The sequence below is a fragment of the Eptatretus burgeri genome, chromosome 3, assembly GCF_056783735.1.
Source record: "Eptatretus burgeri isolate ZD-2024b chromosome 3, Ebu_testis_v1, whole genome shotgun sequence".
NCBI classification, from domain to species: Eukaryota; Metazoa; Chordata; class Myxini; order Myxiniformes; family Myxinidae; genus Eptatretus; species Eptatretus burgeri.
In genome coordinates, this window is record NC_140963.1 from 69,584,620 (window position 1) to 69,607,999 (window position 23,380).

At 35.3% G+C, this 23,380-nt stretch overlaps 3 protein-coding genes across 3 annotated transcripts in view; 2 read left to right on the forward strand and 1 right to left on the reverse strand.

Moving 5' to 3' along the window:
- Positions 1 to 23,380, reverse strand: part of LOC147030139 (polyunsaturated fatty acid 5-lipoxygenase-like) — a 138,786-nt gene that overhangs the window by 82,016 nt on the left and 33,390 nt on the right. The window lies entirely within an intron of this gene.
- LOC147030141 (protein FAM200A-like) overlaps positions 1 to 23,380 on the forward strand; it is a 73,361-nt gene that overhangs the window by 35,271 nt on the left and 14,710 nt on the right. The gene's annotated exons all lie outside the window — the stretch shown is intronic.
- Positions 20,169 to 21,770, forward strand: LOC147030142 (uncharacterized). The gene has a single exon (XM_085872030.1). It carries the CDS (start codon positions 20,184 to 20,186, stop codon positions 21,768 to 21,770), a length of 1,587 nt encoding a protein of 528 aa, XP_085728156.1. The 5' UTR covers positions 20,169 to 20,183.

Consider the following 23,380-nt stretch of genomic DNA (forward strand, 5'->3'; position numbering starts at 1 on the left):
GCAATGGTGTGCTGTGTGCTTGCCTGGAACTCTCAGACTTGTATGGAACTAAACCTTCAAGTTGATGAACTGGATTCAAACCTCTTATCTGTTGAGGTAAGATTTTTATTTTCCTATTTTCAAACTTTGATTGAAGCATACTCATTTAATAATTAAATAACTTAATTAATACATTATTATTTTCTCTCACAGGAAATTGTATCTGAAATACAAAATGAAAATACTGCTTTTGCTACAACTTGGGGGGAAATTGTTGGCTTGGTTGAAGACCTTATGAGCGACCAAGACCTTGAGTGGGATGACTTTTGGGTTCCTTGGAACTCTCTGACTTGTATGGAACTAAACCTTCAAGTTGATGAACTGGATTCAAACCTCTTATCCATTGAGGTAAGATTTTTATTTTCCTATTTTTAGTTCCTTTTAAACATCGACTCGTTTAATAATTAAATAACTTAATTAATACATTATTATTTTCTCTCACAGGAAATTGCATCTGAAATACGAAATGAAAATACTGCTTTTGCTACAACTTGGGGCGAAATTGTTGACTTGGTTGAAGACCTTATGAGCGACCAAGACCCACAGAATGAGTTCGTCCTTGATGATCCAACCAAAGAGTTATACCTTGGAGACCAGCAAAGTCCTGAAAAAGAGTTTTGCAACAATAGTACTCATTGTGAGTTATCAAGACAATACCCCCTGAACAAGTTATACCTTGATGAGCCAGAATACAAGTTTTACCTTGGAGACTCACAATTTTCAGACGTTTTGAAAAATGGAGTTTTCCTTGATGATCCACAGTTATACTATGTGAGATCTATCACTGAAACCCATAAAAATTGGAAAAATGGAGATTTCCTTGATGATCCACAGTTATACTATTTGAGATCTATCACCGAAACCCATCAAAATTGGAAAAATGGAGATTTCCTTGATGATCCACAGTTATACTATGTGAGATCTATCACCGAAACCCATCGAAATTGGAAAAATGGAGATTTCCTTGATGATCCACAGTTATACTATGTGAGATCTATCACTGAAACCCACTATATTTCTGGAAATTGTGATTCTACCTTGGAGTCTTGGATAGATGGTTATATTTTTGGAGACTTGAAATGTGGGTTCTGGCTTGATAACTCACAATGTGATACATATCTTGGAAACTCAACAGGAATGTGGTTATACCTTGGAGACTTGGAAAGTTGGGTTTATTTTGATGACTTGAAATGCTACCACTCTTTGGGATCTAAACCTATCAAGAAAATTCTTACTCCCTCTTTCTACATCATCAAACCTGAAAGCCTTAAAAGACAGAATTGGAAGAAGAGAAAAAAACATAAAAAATATACATTGTTCGTTCTGGGAAGAAAGTGCAGGCTTACTCCCCCTTTCTACGTCATCAAACCTGAAAGCCTTAAAAGACAGAATTGGAAGAAGAGAAAAAAAAACGTAAAAAATATATATATAGGTGGAAATCTCATTTTGAAAAAGACATTGTGTTGGGTGAGGATTGAGTTGGGGTTGAGATTTTGAATGTGAGGGTTGGGGTTGAGATTTTGAATGTGAGGGTTGGGACACACACACACACACACACACACACACACACACACACACACACAGACACACACACACACACACACACACACACACACACACACACACACACACACACACAAACACAAACACAAACACACACATCAACAAACAAAAGTTAAGCCTTGACTATTCAGTTGAGGATTCTGTGTTTGGGGTTCACAGATCGAAGAACGTCCCCCTTGACACACACACACACACACACACGCACACACACACATCAACAAACAAAAGTTAAGCCTTGACTATTCAGTTGAGGATTCTGTGTTTGGGGTTCACAGATCCAAGAACGTCCCCCTTGACACACATTATATACTGTAATACACCTCGGACTTGTCCCTCTAGTGTCCACAAAGGTGTATAGTAGGAGGGAGTGAAGGGACAACCCATTGCTCCCATGGATATTATCTGCTTAGTTTTGTCTTTTGTAATTCCTGTGAATAAAATGAACCTAAAATCTCTTCCCCTTCCAAATCATATATTTTATAAGTCCAAGGAACCGTATGTATTACATCAACAATTTTAAAAAGTTCTTTCGTCCATCGTTCAGTAAAACCCTTTTCAAAATGAGATTTCCACCTATATATTCTTGCGATATCACCAACTTTGAACTTAGGTTTTCTGACATTAATCTCTTTTTCATATTTTAATTTTGTAAATGTTTCTGATGGTTTCATATTTGTTGACGTGTGAATCGTGTCATTATACTTATCCACAATATCCTGAATAAAAGATGACCATTGTTGTGAACCGAGTTGTGTGAATTTTTTATATAGTCTCTCTTTTAAGGTACGATTAAAACGTTCAACAACAACTGCCTTCCCTTCATTAAAGGTACTGTATAATGTAATACTGTTATTTTTTAGAAAATTCATAAATGTCTTGTTATAAAACTCTCTACCCTCATCAGTCCACAATTTTTTAGGTTTTCTCTTACTTTTATTAAATATCTGTTGAAAAGCTAACATAAGAGTATTACCTGTTTTGTTTTTTAAAGGGACAACCCACGCATATCTACTCCTCAAATCAATAACGGTTAAAGCATACTTGTACCCCTTATCATTATTGAGTTCAATCAAATCAGCAGACCAGATATAATCAACTTCCTTGGAATAAACTTTCCTTCTCTGAAACTTTGTGAATATTGGTTTATGTAATTCATCAGCTAATTGCTCTTCAGTCTTAATGGCATCATTAGAGCCTATAAGTTTTTTAAATTTCCAAGTCCAAGTTTCAATTTAGCACTGATCATCTTCTTCACAATGAACCGATCAACTTTTTCTCTCAAGGTTGGATTTTGTATCAGAGACAAATTATACAACATTTCTCTATCGGCTTCATGCTTTTCTTCCAACGTGGTATTCCCATAATCAATATCGTGTCTCATGCACACTTCATCAACTCTATTGATTGGTTTACTCCAGGATTTAGGATTGTCTGCCTCATCTAATCTTTTATCCAAGTTTGTGCCTGGACCACAGAAAGAATACCCTGGAAGATGTAATTCCCCTGGTATTCCAGTAGTTGTAAATTTACTTCCTGATAACTTTTGTATATCTCCTCCGAGTTTGTGTTTGGAGATAAATTGATTTTTTTTTGAACCACACACCGAACATATACCTTTTTGTATAACCCTGTTATTTTTACTTTTAATATGTGAAATATTTTTAGTATTAGTTTTCTTTTTACATTTGAGACAATAACTCATTTATTTATGAGAAAAATTCCTGCAGAGTGCAAAAACCTTTTTCGTTTCCAACATGCACATTTGAATCTTAATTTTTAAAACATAAAGAATCCTTAGAAATGCCTTCACTCTCTCCTCCATTTATTTAAGAAAAAAAAAATGAAAAACTTGAATTAAAATACATATCTTGTCGATGTCAATAGTCTTGTCGAAAGTATTGCAAATAGTCTTGTCAATTCTTTGTTTTCCTCCTCGGTGGGTTGAGTTATTTTCTGTAATACCACCAATCTTTTTTGAATCTCACTGGTTTCCATATTTTCATATTTATTTAGTCTCACTCTTTCCTCCCTCTCCTCCCTCTCCTCCCTCTCTCTCTTCTCTCTTTCCTCCCTCTCTCTCTTCTCTCTTTCCTCCCTCTCTCTCTTCTCCCTTTCCTCCCTCTCTCTCTTCTCCCTTTCCTCCCTCTCTCTCTTCTCCCTTTCCTCCCTCTCTCTCTTCTCCCTTTCCTCCCTCTCTCTCTTCTCTCTTTCCTCCTCTTTCTTCTCCCTCTCCTCCTTCTCTCTCTTCTCCTTTTCCTCCTCTTCCCTCTCTTCTTCAACTCCTTCCTCATCCCTTACTATCCTTGAATCGCTTACACCCCATAGAATATTATACATATATTCATCAGGATTTCTTGTTATTCCTGCATCCAAAATAATTTTTTTTACAACAGGAAACCAATAAAATTTCTTTTGAATTTCTAAAAGAGCCTTACCTTTTCTTAACTTTATAATTTTTTCATTATTTAACATTCTAATTAAATCTAAAGTTGTCGGTTTATCAACATCAGCATAATGCCAATCTTTTATTGAAAATACCTCATTCTTATGTTGTAGAACATATTTATTAAAATACCGAATATCCTTTTCTTGAAGGTATGCTTGGACACAGAAATTATAATTTTCTTGAAGCCTTCTTGCTGTCATTCATGTATTAGAAATATATGTTAGAATAATATTATGGCACGAAACACCTCCCCATCTTCCCATAGTTAAATCATTTTGTATTTCCTTACTTATTATATATAATCCTGTTTTTTCTGTTTTCATGAGATAAACAATGGCAAAACCATTATTATATTTACCCTTATTAAATTCTTTTATTTGTTGTTTACTAATCGTGGACCCACAAAACTCATTCTCGATACCAAGTGGATAATATTCTTCCTTACGAGACTGATTTAATTGTTCCAGGTCTTCGAGGTTAATTTTAAATGACCAATTATACCCTAAATCATTCATATCATACCCCCATTGTTCTATTCTCATGCAAACGATACGCCCTTCCTTATAAAAATTTATTTTAATTTGAACTGTGAATTCTGTATGACCTGGAGATAATATCAACACTTCTGTATCTTTGGAATACACAGCCGTTTTATTTAAGGATATATATTGTGATAAATCGCTTAATCTCACCAAGTCATTCGCGTCAGTCGGGCTTGGATAATTTTTTAATTTATAAGCATTTTTCATGTTAATATTTTTGGTTATATTATATTTATGTCATTCAGCCTGTGCCTTTGTGTAATAATTTGATAAATCAATATCCAGTTCTTGAGATACACCAAAGATAGAACCATCTTTACCAACATAAGTCATTTATATTAGATTAAAAATAATATCATAAATTTTTTTATTTTTGTTGAGTTGAAATAACACATATAGACATAATTGACCACAACACTTGGAATTTAATTCTTGGACTTGAAATGTTTGATAAACACCATTCTGTAAAAATTTTATGACTTCAACAGGTGGTGGAAGACCAAAACTATCAAAATAATATTTGTCTTGACTATTAAAAATACAAACCCAATGAGAACCGTTCCCATTATTATCTTCTAAGTTCATAATAATATTCTTTGTATGTTTCGGCACATTTGTTAATTCATCTCTCATACAAATAACCACATTATGAATTTTTAATTTCTTACAATATTTGACAAGTTGTAAATTTGATGTTGTATTCTTTCCAAATTCTTTCAACCACTCATCAATGCTCATTTATTTATAAGAAAGATATAATCCATTACCTCTTTTCGTTAATTTTACACCTGCTTGTGCTATAGAAGAAAGCATATCTCCAACTAACAATCTCGCTTTATCAGGCAGACCTTCAAGTTTTTCAGCAAAATCTACAATTACACCACTTCCACTAATTTGTTTCTCCAACTCTTTGTTATGTCTTTCCAATTCTTTTTGAGCCTGGACTTGAGCCTTCCTTTCGTTGGCAGTTTTCACCGCTGTTGAAATACCACCCGTCAATGCTCCAACCGCACTTAAACCAGCAAATAAAGGAATTAGAAATGGGAGAAATCCTCCACTCGTCTCTCTTATTAAATATTTTTTCAACATTGGTTTTGTCATTTTAATTTTAATTGAGCCAGTATCATTCAAGATTTTAACCTGTTCTCTTGTGAGCAAAACATCAATTCTTACTGCTCCTTTGCTCTGAATTGTATTAACGTTAATCATACAAGGCTTTTGATTTTGAACACAAGATAATAGTTTATGAAGATTGATTTGATTAACATATGCCCCAGTTGGTACTTTGCCACTCATTTATTTAACAAAAAATTATGTGAGACTAATCATCACACCATTATCTATATTAATCTGCAATTCTGTTTCTTCCAAAAGCAAACAATATGTATCAACTTCTTCACTCTCTCCTCTTTCAATGTATAGGGAAGTATCCACTCGATTAGACTTTATAGTTTCCTTTTGAGCGCTCAGGTCAAACGCATAGATTGTATACAAACTTTTAAATGCTGTCATATCCAAAATAGGTTCTTTATTTCCATTACTTTCGCACACCTTTTGGTAAGACTTGTATGCTTCAGCAAAATCATTTTTTTCCCAATTAATTTCCAATCTATCTCGTGGATAAAATGTTCCATCTAGAGAAACGCGAAGTTGTTTCACCTTAGCATTATCACTCAATGCATTATTCTTATCAGTCGCAGTATCACCATCTGGCTTTTTAAAAATGATCCACAGATATCGTGGCTTTCCTTCCAGAACACCCAAATTCCACGTGTAAGTAGTTTGGTTGAGTTTAACGTGTTGACATCTTCTTTTGAGGAATGATACACTGAGTGGTTTCTTTGACTTAAGTCTTCGATTCAACATCTCTTCTGTTTTAAGATTAGGAGTATATTCACTGATATACCAACTCATCTTCTCAATTACAAATTTATTCTGTTCACCAAAAGCACGACCAACACCAAAAAGCAATCGATTTTCATTATCATTCCTTTGTAGTTGAAATCTAATTTTAAGACCATACAGAACTTTATCATGATCACAAAATCCAAATATACCTTTAAGAGGAACTGCCACAGTAAAACTATTTTCTGCTTTTGTATCATCATTATACATTCCTTTCCTTTGAGTATATCCAGGGTCTGTGTTTGTTCCCGTTGACATATCAGGAATAAAACCTTCGACAGACCCCTTTCCCATTCTATCACTGAATGTATAGAGTGTAAATTTCATCATTTGAGATACAGCAGAGACATAATCAACCGCTTCAACTTCTTGTGTTCCAATATACAAATGCACACTATCAAACATTTTCCAGAAGAAATCATTTACAAGTGTAGCGTTTGTGTTATTCCCAGCTTTAGTGAATTTAAATTTACACAACAAGAAACTTTCGGAGAGATTCAAATAGGTTTGTTGATTATTTATTTCAAAACTTTTGTACCATTCCTATTCCAGTCTGTTCCAGTTATTGCATTTACCTTGAAGTAATCTTCTTTTTTAGTGGAGTTTGAGATAATAATAGTATCATCCAAATCATAGATACTATCAATTACTTCCATACTTGTATTTATTTAGGAAAAAAGATGTTAAAACTTTTGAAACCCTGATCCAAGTATTTGAATTATTTTCTGTCGTTCTTGGGGGGACAACTGAGTTTTGCCTTTCTTAATTTCTTTTATTGCTTGTAATTTATGAGATTCCTTCTGAGCATCTTTTATACTCTTTACAGCACCTGCTACATTTCCCACAGCAGAAGCAGTTGAACCAATTAGATCTTTATGTTTAAGAATAGTTGAACCGATACCCATGAGAGTATCAATTATCCCATCTCCTCTAAATTGATGTCCAACACCCCTTTGTCTCTTAGGTTTATAGTATCCTCTACCAAGATACATACCTTCACCCTTGTAGTATGGAGAAAGGAACATCCCATCCCCTGTAATTATTTTATATTTTCCCAACTCGTGTTTCCTCACAATAACCATCGTATTTATTTATTGGAAAACTTCACGTAGGTGAATTCTGATGGATATAACTTCTCCATTAAAAGAAATCACACGATTATCTTGGTCGGTTATCCTAAAATTTACTCTGTGTATGGTTTTTCCTGACACAGGTAGATAAACCAAATTTTTAGGTTCCATATTGAATTTATAACCAATTGGGGTTGAGTATGCGCTGAATGAAAATATTGTATTTGTTTTTTTTCCATCATTATAAGCACCATCAATCAAATCACAGTGAATTAACACTGAATTTATTCCTGAGGATATTTGAATGACATTATCACTGTAAAACGTCACATTAGTTTCAATCTTTTTTGAGGAGAAACCCAATAACTCTCTAAATGAATTATCAATTGTGAAATCAACCTTGTAGTTCTTTTTAACTTTAATCGTTGATTTTGAAGTATGTTTTTGAATGTTTATAACAATATTTTTTGGTTCATCACCCTGTTCTTTCATAAGACGAGCAATTTCGGAAGATATTTGAGAAATCTCATATGCTCCGGGTGAGACTGTTATCGTTTTGTTTCCACTTCCCGGATTATAACTAAACTTGTCATTTTTCTCGGTTATATTAAATAAGGTATTATAAGTTTCCATGGACAATAAAGATGCCTCATATTCTTTTGTTGTGTCAAGTTGTAGTGGGTATGGGAATGAAGATGTGTGGTCGCTTGTTGTGAAATTGAAACTAAGGATTGTGCTTCTCATCTTATTTAATATGAGATAAAATGTCTTTATATTGATATTTATTAATTATTTTCATGTTCATGAACTGGTCTAAAATGGCTGATGCTTCATTAAAACAATTGTTATTTCCAGCCTTCTTGCTGCCTAACAACAATAACAGTCTATTAACTAATTGCGATGGGTCATTTGGAAGAAAACTAACACCTGAACCAAGGATACTTGAAGCTTGAATAATGTGTTTCTCCTTCTCATTCTTCCTACTTTTACCAGAAAGAATAACCTTATAATTTAGAGTATTCAGCAGATCAATATATACTCTATCATCATTATTTTCCATATCCAATGGTTTATCAATATACTTTGATTCATCCCTCACAGTTGAACCTTGTCTTCCATCTTTTGTGAGAAGAAACATTAATCTTGGAGTTAGTTTCACAGGGGGTTGAGCAGAACCCAAGAACCTTAATTCATCATTAAATATCAATACCTTTTCTTGAACAAGATGAAATATTGCTGATTGTTCTGTTGGAATGAGTCCTGCTTTGGTTTTTGAATCCGCTGAATATTCATTGTTTTGAAGAGCATTCACAATATAATCAGGGGGTCGATTAATCTCTTTCAGTTGTTGAAATAAACCTTCATCATCATATTCTAATTCTCCTAAATGCTCTAATTCTTCCTCCGTCATTTGATCAAAATCTTTTAACATTTGAAGTTTTTTAGGAGTATATTCTACTGTGGGAACTGTGGAAACATCTTTCATTTTTTCTTGGGAAGTTTTTAAAAGTGGTTGAAAAAATTTCTCTTGTTTTCTTTCAAATGCTTCTTCGCCCGTTAGTTTCTGTCTGCGTTTCTTCTTTATGTCTTCCTGTTGTTTTACAACTTTTGAAACCAACTCTTGATGTTCCTTAAATCTTCTTGCTCTTTCTTTTGCATCCATTTATTTATTGTAAAATATAATTTAATGAATTGTAAAGATCAACAGGGAAATTTTCCTTTTCTTCATCATTCAAGTAGATGTGTTCAAATAAATCCTTTTCTTTAAATATTTCATCAAATTCTTTATTAACATTAATGCGAGTTGTAATTTCTTCTTCACTAATACTTGCATCTCTGCTTTTCATACGTTTGCGTTGAGTTTCTTCATCAACATCAAAACCGAATGATAAAATCTTCACTCCGCTCAGATATTTAATAATTTGTCTCGTTCTTTCTGGATTAGTTTCTAATATCCCAACACCACCAGATTTTAGTTTCCTTAACTCACTCTTACAATGTGAATATTTTGTTGTACCAAGAGAAACCTCCTCAAATATTTGTCCTTCATTCCTCAATCGCATATGTTCCTCCACTGAAATATAGTGATAATCTTCACCTTTTACTTCTCCAGGTCTTATTGCTCTAGTTGTTGTTGTTGATACAATGCGTATCACGGGGTGTTTTTTAAGTAAATTTACAATATTCTCATTTGTACTACACAAGAACCTTGATTTATGAAAGTTTTTCCAGAAGCAGATTTACCCACAAGATTTATAATAATAGTTGTCATTTATCTATGTAATTGTTTATAAAACAAAAAATATATCCCTTAATATCTCATCTTGTTTCACAACAATATATTTATATTTTTCAGTCGTGTGCTTCATGTAATCCTCAAATTTCTTTTTACTACATAATGTAGAACAATTATCTCTCCAAAAATTATTGATATCTATTGAATTTAACTTGAATAAAATAAAAGTATTAGCATTGTTTCTGATGGAACGACGAGGAAGTTGAAAGTTATGATTGACTAAGATAAATACAATTTCAAGAAGAATGTCTCCCTCTTGTGTAGTCGCTGTCCATTACCGTTTGGTTTCTCTCATTCACACAATCATCAAAGATAACGAGGTTCTTTTTTGATTTATCCAAATCTTGGGGAGACGGTATATCATCCGTATTATCACTAAGAATAGAAGTTATAGGATTTGATTTCTTTTTACATCTCTGTGTATCACAAAATAGTTGAATTATATCTTCAATGTTATAATCATTTAGGTTTTTTTGACGTTTAAATAAACCGATTATATCTTCTTTTTGAAGACCAGCATTAAAACCTTGTGAGAGTAGTTGATACTCTGGTTGAAAACTCGACTTTGTGAAAATTATTAAATTATCATAATCTAAAAAGTTGGGAGTGAGGAGCATTTTTAAAAGTAAGCAGGTTTTTCCACATCCACTTGAACCAACTATGAGACATCTTAATGAATTTGGGAGATTTTTATGGTTGTTAAATTTTATCTTATTTTTCCAAATAGGTAAAAAATCATTCATTTATATATTTGAAAAACAGGTTATTTAATTTATTATTGGCTTTTTTAGAAACTCTATATTTTATCCTAAGTTCAGGTTTAATTTCAAGATCATCCATTATTTTATTTATACAATATCTTGTGTTGATATTTCCCTGAAAATTACATCCATGAATAATATATAACAACAATCCTTTGAACATTTCTCTTATACGTTCAGTTTCTTCCCTTGTAAGGAAAGGTGTGTTATCACCCTCATACTTTACATTCATTTCTCTAATCAATCTTGTAAAGTAATTCATTTTTGGTATAAATCTAAAAGAATTATTTTCCTTTTTATTTTTTTTATTATCATTAATTAGAAGATAATCACAGAATATACATTGTTTATAGGCTTTTGACTGTGTTTAATCCCCGTCTTTCACACGCAGGACAATTCTCAAATTTGTCATATGGAGAATCAGGAAAGTCGAGCATATTTATAAAGTAAAACTTTACTTAAACTGAAATTCATCTATACTTTCAGTTTTATATTGACTCATATTTAATAATATTACCATCGATATCGATATACTTTTTTTCATTATCAGATTCAACGACAACATTTTTTATATTAAAGGTAATTTTAAAATGATCGTTAATTACTATTGAACGAAATGTCATTTCACCTGATATATTAACATCCTTTATTTCTTCAGGATTTACATCTTTCGGGTTGTTGGAAAAAATACAAATTTATCCTTGTATATTACAGATGGTCTTATCTTTTCTTTCTAAAGCTTCATCCATAAGGTTTTTGTTTTTTGATACTTTTTCTTGTTTCATTGCTTTTTCTAGTTTTGAATATATTACTAGAAGGAGAGGAGAAACTTTTGTTAGAGATACTTTAATTGATGTTCTACCAGGTATACTAAAAGCCCTTCCACTGAAGGAAATTGAAGAACTCATATTATTTACCATAATAGTTTTTATCCAACAGTTGTTATATTTATCTTTGTTCAATTTTACATCCTTGACATATTTCTCAGTATCTTTAACAAATGAAGAGATTGATTGAAACTTGTCTTTTGTGTCTTGAAACATTGTATTTATTAAGTGAAAAAGTTGGAGGATAAAATGGTTTTAAGCACAGATTCACCTGTAAAATAAACGAAATTTTCATCAAGAAAATTTTAGTTTAAGCAAAGATTTATTATATAAATATGGTGAATACAACATACTGCGATGTTTGTAATCACAAATATAAACATTATAGAAAACACCTCCGAACCAACAAACACACATTTAATCTGTTTCATAAAATATCTCCTCTTGAGTTGGAAAGAAAACATTGTGATATCTGCTCAAAGGATGTTTTGAAGAGTAGTTATAATAGACATCTTCAATCACAAAAACACAAGAAAAATGAGTTTAAAGTAAAGGGAGACTATTATATTGAAAACACTGATGGGGCATTTAAAGGACATATAAAAATAAGGATTTTTCAATTTGGAGAACCCAGTCCATCATCAATAGCTGAATCAATTGAAATAGTGAAACCCGATGTTGAAAAATTTATTAAAAAGACATTAAAAGAAATGAAAACTTTAAAGTTTTATATGGGAGTGAAAATGAATATGAAAAGACAAGATGAAGAACAAACTCCTTTTATGAGAACAGATCTTCATTTTATAACATCATTTCAAGATTTTTTGAATAGTGGGGTTTATGAAGAACTATCAAGACAAGAGGAGGATGTTGATAATACAGTGGTAGGAAGTGGATTCAATATTAAAACAATCATCTTTTTAGATATACACATTCTAAAATCAAACCCTCTTAAAGCTTCTTCTTATATTGAATTACCAAAAGAAATAAAACTAAAGAAGGCAGTTGTTAATATTAAGAACAATGATAATAAATGTTTTCTCTGGGCTGTTCTTGCTCACTTTCATCCACCAAAATGTAATTCAGAAAGAGTAAAACAATATATGAAATATGAGAATACCTTGGACATTAAAGATTTTAAATTCCCAATGCCACTAACAGATATTCCTAAATTTGAGAAAAAGAATAATCTTTCTATTAATGTATATGGATTAACGGATACAAACAAAGTTCAAATATTTAAAATTTCAAACAACAACTATAAAAATGAAGAAACACACATTGATCTTTTATATTTTAGTGTTGGAAAGAATTCACATTACACATACATCAATAATTTATCAAGATTAATCTCTTCTCAGGTATTCAGAACAGCAAACAAAATATATTCTTGTAAGCGATGTCTTAATTCATTTCATACAAAAGAACGATTAGAACAACATTCAAAATATTGTAGTAATCATAAATCAGCTGTAATTACAATGCCTAAACCTGGTGAAAAGATTTCTTTTGAAGATTATAATAAATCTATCATGCACCCATTTGTGATATACGCTGATTTTGAGTGTATCCTTAAAAAGATTAATACTGCTTCTCCTAATCCAAAAGAATCATATACAAATAAATATCAAAAACATATTCCTTGTGGTTTCTGTTATTATATCAAATCATCTGTTGGAGAAAAGTATAACAAACTTGAACATTATCGTGGAAAAAAGCTTCACAAGAGTTTGTAAAACGATTAGAAAAGGATTGTATAAGACTCACTAAATTAATGAAAGAAACAAATGAACCGATGAAATTAACCAAAGAAGAAAAATTAGAATTTAGAAAGAACAATATCTGTCATATTTGTGAGGGTGAAATTAAGGAGTCTAAAGTTAGGGATCATTGTCATCTTACTGGTAAATATAGAGGTCCCGCTCATTCCTGTTGTAATCTTAATTATAAATTACCTTCTTTTATTCCAGTCTTTCTTCACAACAGCGCCAACTATGATACACATCTATTTATAAATGAACTTTCAAAAACACCAGGGAATATTTCTGCCATAACAAACACAAGTCAAAAGTATATTTCATTTACAAAAATGATATTCACAAAACCTTTAACTCGTATTAGGTTTCTAGATTCTTACAAGTTTATGGGAACACCACTAGCCTACCTCACATCAAATCTAAGCTCCACGGACTCTTTTCCAAATCTTAATTCATTCTTTCCAAAAGAGGAAATTCTCACTAAAGAGGAAATTCAGATTAAAGAGAGAATTCAAAGTAAAGAGGAAATTCTAATTAATGAGGAAATTAATGAAGAAATTCTAACTGAAGATGAAATTCTAATTATAAAGAAAATTCGAACAATGAATGAAATTCTGATTAAAGATGAAATTCTGATTAAAGAAGGAATTCTTACGAGAGAGGAAATTCAAACAAGGAATGAAATTCAAAGTATAGAGAAAATTCTTACAAGTAAGGGAATTTATCCTTATGATTATATGGATTCATTTATGAGATTTAAAGAAACACAACTTCCATCAAAAGAAAGTTTCTATAATAACCTTTATGAAGAAGAGATAAGTGATAAGGAAGAGACAAGTGAAACACGCACAAGAAATATGGAAAATATTTAAGATAAAGAACCTTGGAGAATATCATGATTTATATCTAAAAACAGATGTTTTATTGTTAGCTGATGTGTTTGAAGCTGTTAGATCACTCTGTCATAATAAAAATTGTTATGGATTAGATCCTGCCCACTATTTCACAGCTCCTGGTTTAGCTTGGAGTGCAATGTTGAAAATGACAAAACAAGATATAGATTTAATCAGTGATGTTGATATGCTTTTGATGATTGAGAAGTCCAAGAGAGGTGGAATATCACAAGTATGTTCAAAAAGATATGCTAAAGCAAATAATAAATATCTTCCAAATTATGAGAGTGAAAAAGATAGTAATTATTTGATGTATTTTGATGCTAATAATTTGTATGGATGGGCAATGTCTCAATCTCTGCCTTATGGTAAATTAGAGTGGGTGGAAGAAAAGGATTATGAAAAGGCTTTGATGAATATTGTTATTTCTTCTCAAGAGGAATTGAATGACGAAGAAGAAGGTTATTATTTTGAAGTTGATTTGAGGTACCCGAGTGATCTTCATAATAAGCATAAAGATCTTCCTTTTGCATGTGAGAAAGAAACCCCAAAGAAAGAATGGTTAAGTGATTATCATAAAAGTTTTAATATTAAAGGTAAATCAACAGAAAAGTTATTAACAACATTCTATGATAAAGAGGGATATGTTTTGCATCAGAGAAGCTTAAAACAGTTTTTGAGGGAAGGATTGAGAGTAGCTAAAATTCATAGAGTTTTAAAATTTAAACAAAGTCCTTGGGTGAAAAAGTATATTCAATTCAATACAGATATGAGAGCAAATACAAAAGTAAAATTTGAAGGGGACTTTTATAAATTAATGAATAATGCTGTATTTGGAAAGACTATGGAAAATGTTAGAAACAGGCAAAACATTAGATTCGCAACATCTTGGAAAGAAGCTTCGAGATTGATAAATAAACCAAGTTTTGAGAGAGAAGAGGTTTTTTCAGAGAACTTTTCTGCAATTCATATGAAAAAGGAAAGTATTGTAATGGATAAACCAATTTATATTGGAACAGCAGTTCTTGATTTATCAAAGATATTGATGTATGATTATTTGTATAATGACTTAAAGAAAGAGTATGGTGAAAATGTTTCATTGTTGTATATGGACACTGATAGTTTTATCCTAGATATAAAAACTGATGATGTTTATGAAGATATGAAGAAAAATATTGGAGTATATGATACAAGTAATTTCAGCAAGAAGAATGAGTTATTTTCCAAAAAGAATGAAAAGGTTTTTGGTAAGTTTAAGGATGAGTTGGGTGGAAAAGTAATGAGTGAGTTTATTGGATTGAGAGCAAAGGCATATGCTTATAAGTATGGTGATCAGATTGATAAGAGGTTAAAGGGAATAAAGAAATATGTAATAAAGAAATCATTAACTTTTAGAAATTATTATAATTGTTTGATGAATAAGAAAGAAGAATATAGGAAATTGAATACAATAAGAAGTTATAAACATAACATATATAGTGAAGAAGTAAATAAAAAGGCATTAGGAGCCTTTGATGATAAGAGATTTATTTTAGATAATGGAATAGATTGTGTTCCATATGGATATTGTATGATAGAGTGAATAGAATAGATTGTGTTTTAACGATGGGAAGATGGGTTGGGGTTTTTTAAGGGCTACCGCCGCGTTTTTTCGCAATATATAAATGATTAAACCAAGTATTAATCAAACTAAAGAGTGGAGAAAATCTCAGTCTTGGTATATAAATGGAAAACATAATGAATGTGAAAAATATCAAATAAGTCTTATTGAAAAAAATAACTAAAACAAAGGTAAATAAAACAAATAAGCGAATCAATTTAAAAAGTAGTAAGTTAGAGGATGTAAAGAAAAAAATGAATATCCTTGAACGGACTGAAAACTTTGATGGTTATCAATTGAACAATGAAAAAACAATTTACTATCATCTCAAAATGATATGTGGCTCAGGAGGTGGTCAAACAAGAGCATTAAGAGAAGTTTATCATTTCGTAATAGCACAAAAGGGGTATTTTAAAAAATATAAAGATTCAAATGTTTTGTTTTTCAATATTTTAGATGGGGATTATTGTGCAAAGAAAATTAAACTATTGAAAGAATTTGAGAATGAACAAATCTTTATAGGTTCAATGAGTGAGCTAAACAATATGCATTGGTTATTTGATAAAGAGTGTCCCGGGGCTTAGACGTTTCAGATATTTCTTTAGAATCACCTTTAACAAATCTTTATCTTGTTGTATGGGTTATTTGAATAGAGAGCCCCTAGGTTAAAAGGGGAGACAAATAAATATACCTTGGGATAAAAAGGGGGTTTATTTTTAAGGAAAAAAAAAAGGGAATCGCTGAAAATCCTCCATTCATTTACATAGGGAAAAGTGAGCCAGAATCAGTATATTCACCCTACTCATGTGGAATGGAAAAAGTCCCATGTGGAATGGACAAAGTGTCACTTGGAATCGAAAAAGTCCCACGTGGAATGGAAAAATTCCCACGTGGAATGGACAATGTGTCACTTGGAAGGGACAAAGTCCCACGTGGAATGGGCAAAGTCCCACGTGGAATGGGCAAAGTCCCACGTGGAATGGGCAAAGTCCCACGTGGAATGGGCAAAGTCCCACGTGGAATGGAAAAAGTCCCATGTGGAATGGAAAAAGTCCCATGTGGAATGGACAAAGTGTCACTTGGAATCGAAAAAGTCCCACGTGGAATGGAAAAAGTGTCACTTGGAAGGGAAAAAGTCCCATGTGTCCTGGAAAAGGTCCCACGTGGAATGGAAAAACTCCCATGTGGACTGGAAAAACTCTCACATGCACTGGAAAAAGTTCCACTTGGATTGGAAAAAGGCCCATGTGGACTGGAAAAAGGTTCCACATGGAATGGAAAAACTCCCATGTGGACTGGAAAAAGTCTCACGTGCACTGGAAAAAGTTCCACTTGGATTGGAAAAGGCCAACGTGGAATAGAAAAACTCCTATGTGGACTGGAAAAAGTCTCACGTGCACTGGAAAAAGTTCCACTTGGATTGGAAAAAGGCCCACGTGGATGGAAAAACTCCTACGTGGATTGGAAAAAGTCTCACTTCCACTGGAAAAAGTCCCATGTGGACTGGAAAAAGTCCCATGTGGACTGGAAAAAGTTCCACTTGGATTGGAAAAAGGCCCACGTGGAATAGAAAAACTCCTATGTGGACTGGAAAAAGTCCCATGTGGAATGGAAAAATTAGACCTGTGGCAGCGAGAGGGATGAGGAGGGGTACATGGGGTAAACAAGATGGACAGGGACTTTCAGGAAGGAGAGCAGGGAATTTGAAGGACGTGGGTTGGCGAGAGAGGAGACAGTAGAAGACAGAAAGACCACTGAGCTGCCTGCGGTGAGAGAGTGAGAGACCCAAAGACTCAGCCTCATCGCTGGAGGTACCAATGATCCTAAATGTCCTGGTATCCACAGCGTGAAGCTGAGAAAGGTGAGAGGCGGGAAAACCAGCCCAGAGGGGAGAGCAGTACTCCATCAAGCTGTTAACGCAAGCTTTGTATGTGATCAGGAGCTCAGTTTTGCCAAGGAAGGACTTTGCACGACGGAGGATTCCCAGTCGGCAACTGGCTTTGGAGGCCAGCTTGGAAATGTGGCTTTCCCAGGAAAGATCAGGGCAGATACTGAGATCCAGAAGCTCTAATGAAAGGACTTCTTCAAGAGTATTGTTGAGAAAGTAGATTGGGGGGGGGGGGGTGCGGGTTCCAGACGGTCCTTTCGGAGATACATAGTGAGTGTGTGAGATTTGTTGGAATTGTAAGACATGTTCTATGTGTTGGACCAGCTTGTGATTTTATCCAGATCTGTAGAGAGTGAATAAGTTGCTGCTTGCCAATCTGAGGGATGACAGATGGTTCAGTAGAGGGTTGAGTCATCAGGAAGTATCGTGTAGTATCGTATATGTGCATAAAATGTGGTCAAATTAGTCAAAGGTCACGGTAAATGCCATCCAAAACATGTAAAATACCTATAAGGTGGCAATTCGAAAATGTATCGACCAAATTTTTTTTATGCACACCATCATGTAAAACATTTAATAGGTCAAATTTTCAAAATTACGAAATTTCTATTTCCACGGCAACTATTCTTTATTTGGTTTTCAGAAGTGTCGTGCTATGCACAACATCTTTCTTTTTTGTTTGTCTGTGAGCAGAATATCTCAGAAAGTTGGGACAGATTTGGACGAAATTTGGTGGACAGGTTTTGTGTGTGACAAGGACGAACTGATTAGATTTTTGTCCAGGAGCCCATGGAGATTTGTTTAGCATTGCGAGTACAAAAGGGTTGTGGCTTGGAATATGATGGGATACAACATGGGACCCTCAAACTGGCATTCTTAAGTTTCATCTCCCGTACCATTCCTGGGAGCGACCACTTAAAGTACCCCCAAATTCAAGTTTAATTAGTATGATTGAGTATACGAATGAAACCAGTGCCAAAATATTCTCCTAGAAGGTTGAAATAAAGATCCGCCATTCTTAAGTGTCAACTCCTGTACTTAGCCTACTTAAGAACGCCCCTAATTAGCGCTAATTACCACGTTAATTAGCATGATTGAGTAAATAAATGAGACTTGCACCATAACATCCAAGAGGGTACCCTGACTAAGTTTCGGCCATTCTTAAGTGTCCAAATCCTGTACCAAGTCCAGTTAAGAATGGGTCAAAGGTCAGGGTCAGTGCTGCCGGTGGGGGGGGGGGAGGGGAGTTAATTAGCATAATTAGGTACATGATTGAAACCAGCACTAAATTGTTCATCTTTGGGGTGAAAATCAAGATCCGCCATTCTTAAGTGTCAACTCCTGCACTTGTATACTTAAGAACGCCCCTAATTAGCGCTAATTACCACGTTCATTAGCATGATTGAGTACAAAGATGGAAGTTTGGCCAAAATGTCTCTCAGACCACCCTGTCCATGGATTGGCCATTCTTAAGTGTCAACTCCTGTACCTTGTCCACTTAAGAACGGGTCAAATGTGATCATCTCATCCTTTATCATGTTTATAAAAACATTTTTTAATCTGCAATATCTGTCTCTATACTAGGCCTGATATCATTTAATCGATTTACCGGTACTTTAATTTACGCCATGTCCTAATTAAACCTGGTAACACAAGAAATTTAATTTTGCTGATTGCAAAAACAAAATGTTTCCTTTAAAAAACCTTTCCCGAACATTGTTCTATCCCAAATAATATTGCCTTTTCAGATAAGTGACAATGGATATGCAAGACCCTGATTGGTCTTCTAACATTGCCAGGACCGAGACCCCAAGCCCAGTTCCGACACCTCAGAGATGCTGTATCCTTCATACGCATCAGAGTTCGGGAAAGAGGCCATGCCTTGAAGTGTTACCATTCGGTGAACAACAATGGGCCACAGTACAAAAAGCTGCATCAAACAGGCGTAAAAAACGAAATTTCGAGAATTCAGTCAACCGCGATGTCGTTCTTGATATACCTGAAAGCCCAGGGGAAAAGGATGGATATCATGTTGGCTGTTATAAAAAAAACTTTACTGCAGTTTCAGCCAGCCAGTCACCTGTCGACTTTGGTGACACTGCAAGTACCTCTATGACAACACATTTACGTTCTGCAACCGCAACCTCAGATGAAAAGCCATCCACTTCCAGTATATTTCCACCGCAATGGTTGTTTTGTGGCAACACAAAAAAGCGCAACAAGGGTGGGCTTGAAGTTGCTGGCGCTTGCGAAACTCTCGAGGCTAGCCAAAGCATTCAGGAGGCAGCTTTGGTATTAAATGATGCTAAAATCTTGTCTAAAATCAGTGGCGTTGACCTCGTCGCCAAGGAACTGAAATATCATCACTCTTGCAAGAGTTCGTTTCTGATGTCGGCAAACAGAGTACGCGATCATGACAGGAAGAGTGCCGAAAGTCCATCGACCAGTATGACCAACCTGTCAGCTGCTGATGATATTCAAGCATATGTTGAGCAATCTGTCCTCAGAAACAAAAGGCCCGAACTCCTTACATGCGAGGTATTTGGACTTGTGCAATATATCATCAGAAACTCCTCTAAATAACGCTCAAAGCCTCATGCGGAATTTCAAGGGAAAATTTGGTGACGAACTTAAATTTCAAACTCCACTCGGAAAGAAATTAGGATTGATAATGTACAGTTCTGAAATGTCTGATGACGCAGTTCGTGTCGCATATGACTATGCCTCCGATGATGAACAAATTGTGATTAAGGCCACTCTGCTACTCAGGAAACAACTACTTGATGTTCAAAAAAGGGATTTGCCCGAGAATCCTACTTTAGATGACCCGAAGGGAGGTGATGTATCCCCCCCACCTCTGTTATCTCCTTTCTTCACCACCTTGTACTGTGGACAAAATCACACAAAATGTACCAATCATGTCATGCGCCACGTTAAATCATCCTGTGATGATGCCCTCTTCATTACTAGGAGAGGTAAAGTCCAACCAGCAAAGCAAGTGGCACTGGGTGTCGCTGTGAAATCTGTCACAGGTAGCAAAAAGGTTGTGCAGGTGTTAAATCGATTTGGGCATTGCATAAATTACAACAGCTTCGAGGAATTGGAAACAGAAACAGCAGAGCAACTTCAAGAAAGGCGACTGTCCTGTCCTGATGGAACCATCAAAGACAAGCCAATGGGTGTTGCATTTGATAACTTCGATGAGTTGACAAATACATTATCTGGTGCAGACACACTACATGATACAATGGGAATAATGTATCAGAATGGACCAGATGAATCAGAAGAAACAAGGTCAGTTGAACCAAGCGATTCCGTCTCATTGCCGCCAATAGTCCCTCACACCAGGAAGGGGCGAAAACGATCACTGGAGCAACAAGAGGTATCACTGGAACCCTATCGTAAAAAACCAAAAATGACAGTTTTCAGTTACAAGCATGTAGATGTTTTCAGTTACAAGCTCGTAGATGTCTTCAACCTCCCTGATGTCAGTGGTGCTGCAAGAAACTTGGAGTTGATGTGGATGATGAGTCATGCTCTGGATGTTGGCAAGGTTCCAATGTGGGTCGGGTATAATGCCAAAAACTACGAAGACAAGCTGCCAAAACAAGAGGTCCGATACATACCCAACCTGAGACAGCCAATCACTAGTCTTGACGTCATACAAGAGAAGCTCCTCACAGCCCAAAGATTTGCCAAAGAGTGTGAGCAGAAATTTGGAATTGTCACGTATGACCTGAATGTGGCAACACCTGCCATGCAGATTCAAGCCACAGAAAAGCCCCAATTTGATGACGTCTTCATAATGCCAGGTGTGTTTCACATTGAGATAGCGGTCGGGAAGATCATCTCTGATTCAGGAGGACCTGACATGCTAAATGATACTGACGTCCTAGCCCCAGGGTCACTGAACGGCTTCCTCTCAGGAAAACATTTTCATCGCTGCAAAAGGTTGCATCCAATACTAGCCCTTGCCTTTGAGATCCTCCACTTATTGGCAATCATGAAGACCTACGAGGAAAAGGATCGAATAGAGGAATTCATCAACAGTGTACACAGTGGTGAAGTTGCACTCGAGTCAATAGGTGCATCAGATGTCTTCGTTGCTGGAAAAACTGCCTATACCAAGTACACAGACGAAACAAGATCTGGAACACATGGCTACACCGTCCAATTTGGATGATGTACATCGATTACATTCGTCTTTACCACAACCTGGAGAGAGCGATCAGAACAAATGACGTAGATCTATACATCTTCACACTGACTGCAGTCATAGACCTCTTCTTCACTACAATCCATGTCAACCATTGCAGATGGTTGACAGAATTCCAGCTTGACCTGATGAATATTGGTGAATCGCACCCCGGACTCCGAGAAATTCTTGAGAAAGGTGCGTTCACTGTCCGAAGAACTGACCATGCTTTCAGCCGTGTTCCTGTCGATTTAACACTGGAGCAAACGGTCAACGCTGACGCAGCGTCTCGCCTCACAGGGATATCGTCTGCCACAAATAGTTATACTGCTCGTTTGAGATGGATGGTCACAAAATCTACCAGGGCTTCTTTCATAAGCCTTGTGCAAGAGATGGCAGTTTTGATTGTGATTGATGATGTTGCTGCAGAACTCCGACCTGCACGAATAGATCGTGATATGCGTCACTTGAAGAAGGTCCTGAAACAAATAGAAGACTCTCGCAATCCCTTTGAGATGGAAGTCGAAACAGAAGCATCACAGAAGCATCACAGAAGAAACTGTTCAACATTAACACCGGGAAGGCAACCAGTGATGAGATTCGTGAAAGTCTGCTCAGAATTCCAAAAGAGGGACAGGCACGCCACCAAGATTTCGTGGATTCCTGCATTGCTGATCCCAACAGGTTTGAAGAGAAGATAACAAAGGCAAAACTGAAGACCTTTTCAGATGGATGTGCAAAGAACCGAAGAACAGAAAACAAGAAAATATCGGAGCTGAGATCTGATGGGCCGCCTTGTGGTACGAGCCACCAAAAGGAATCTGGACTTGCCGTTCATTTTTGAATATCCACTCACACCAGTCCCTTTGTCAATGTGCAGTACAGATGGAACTATGGCAAAAACAGAAAAAAGTGCTCTCTTAAAATTACTGGAGTCAAAGGTGAATGATGCCGAATGCAGTCCTGCATTGAAACGTGCTTGCATTATTGATGGCCAATTTCTTCTCCTTTCCCTATCACCAAATCAGCCAGCCACCTATGGGGGTCTCGCAAGAAGCATACCGATTCAAACAGCGGTGCTGTCGAGTGTGGAAGTTCATCTATTCTTCGATGATTACCCACAGACATCTTTGAAAGACATGGAATAGGGAAGGGGAGGAGCAGATGACCGCGAGTTTTTGATAACTGGCCCAGAACAAAAACGACCAAAAGATCTAAGGATTCTAAGCAATGCCCTAAAATCAAGGTCATTTAAGAGACAGCTCCCCAAGTTCCTAGCGAGAGAATAGCAAGACCAGGCATACAAACAGATCATCAGAAGCCGTGAGCTCTATATTGACATTCCCGGAGAATGCTATCACTACGAAGTCGTCAATGGAGTTCTCAGACGTGATTCCGTTGAATACCTTAGAAACAACCACGAAGAGGCAGATACGAAGATATGTCTCCACGAAAAATCTATGGACAGGACTGTGAAACAAGGGGACATAGTCATTCGTGCGTCAGATACAGACATAGCAAGCATCATCTTGTATCACTGTAGCAAGTTTCAGTCACCCTTGTGGATGGATGTTGGTACTGGAGCCAAGAATAACCGT

Coding starts and splice junctions, on each gene's coding strand:
- LOC147030142 (XM_085872030.1), top strand. CDS start 20,184: ATGCGGAATTTCAAGGGAAAATTTGGTGACGAACTTAAATTTCAAACT.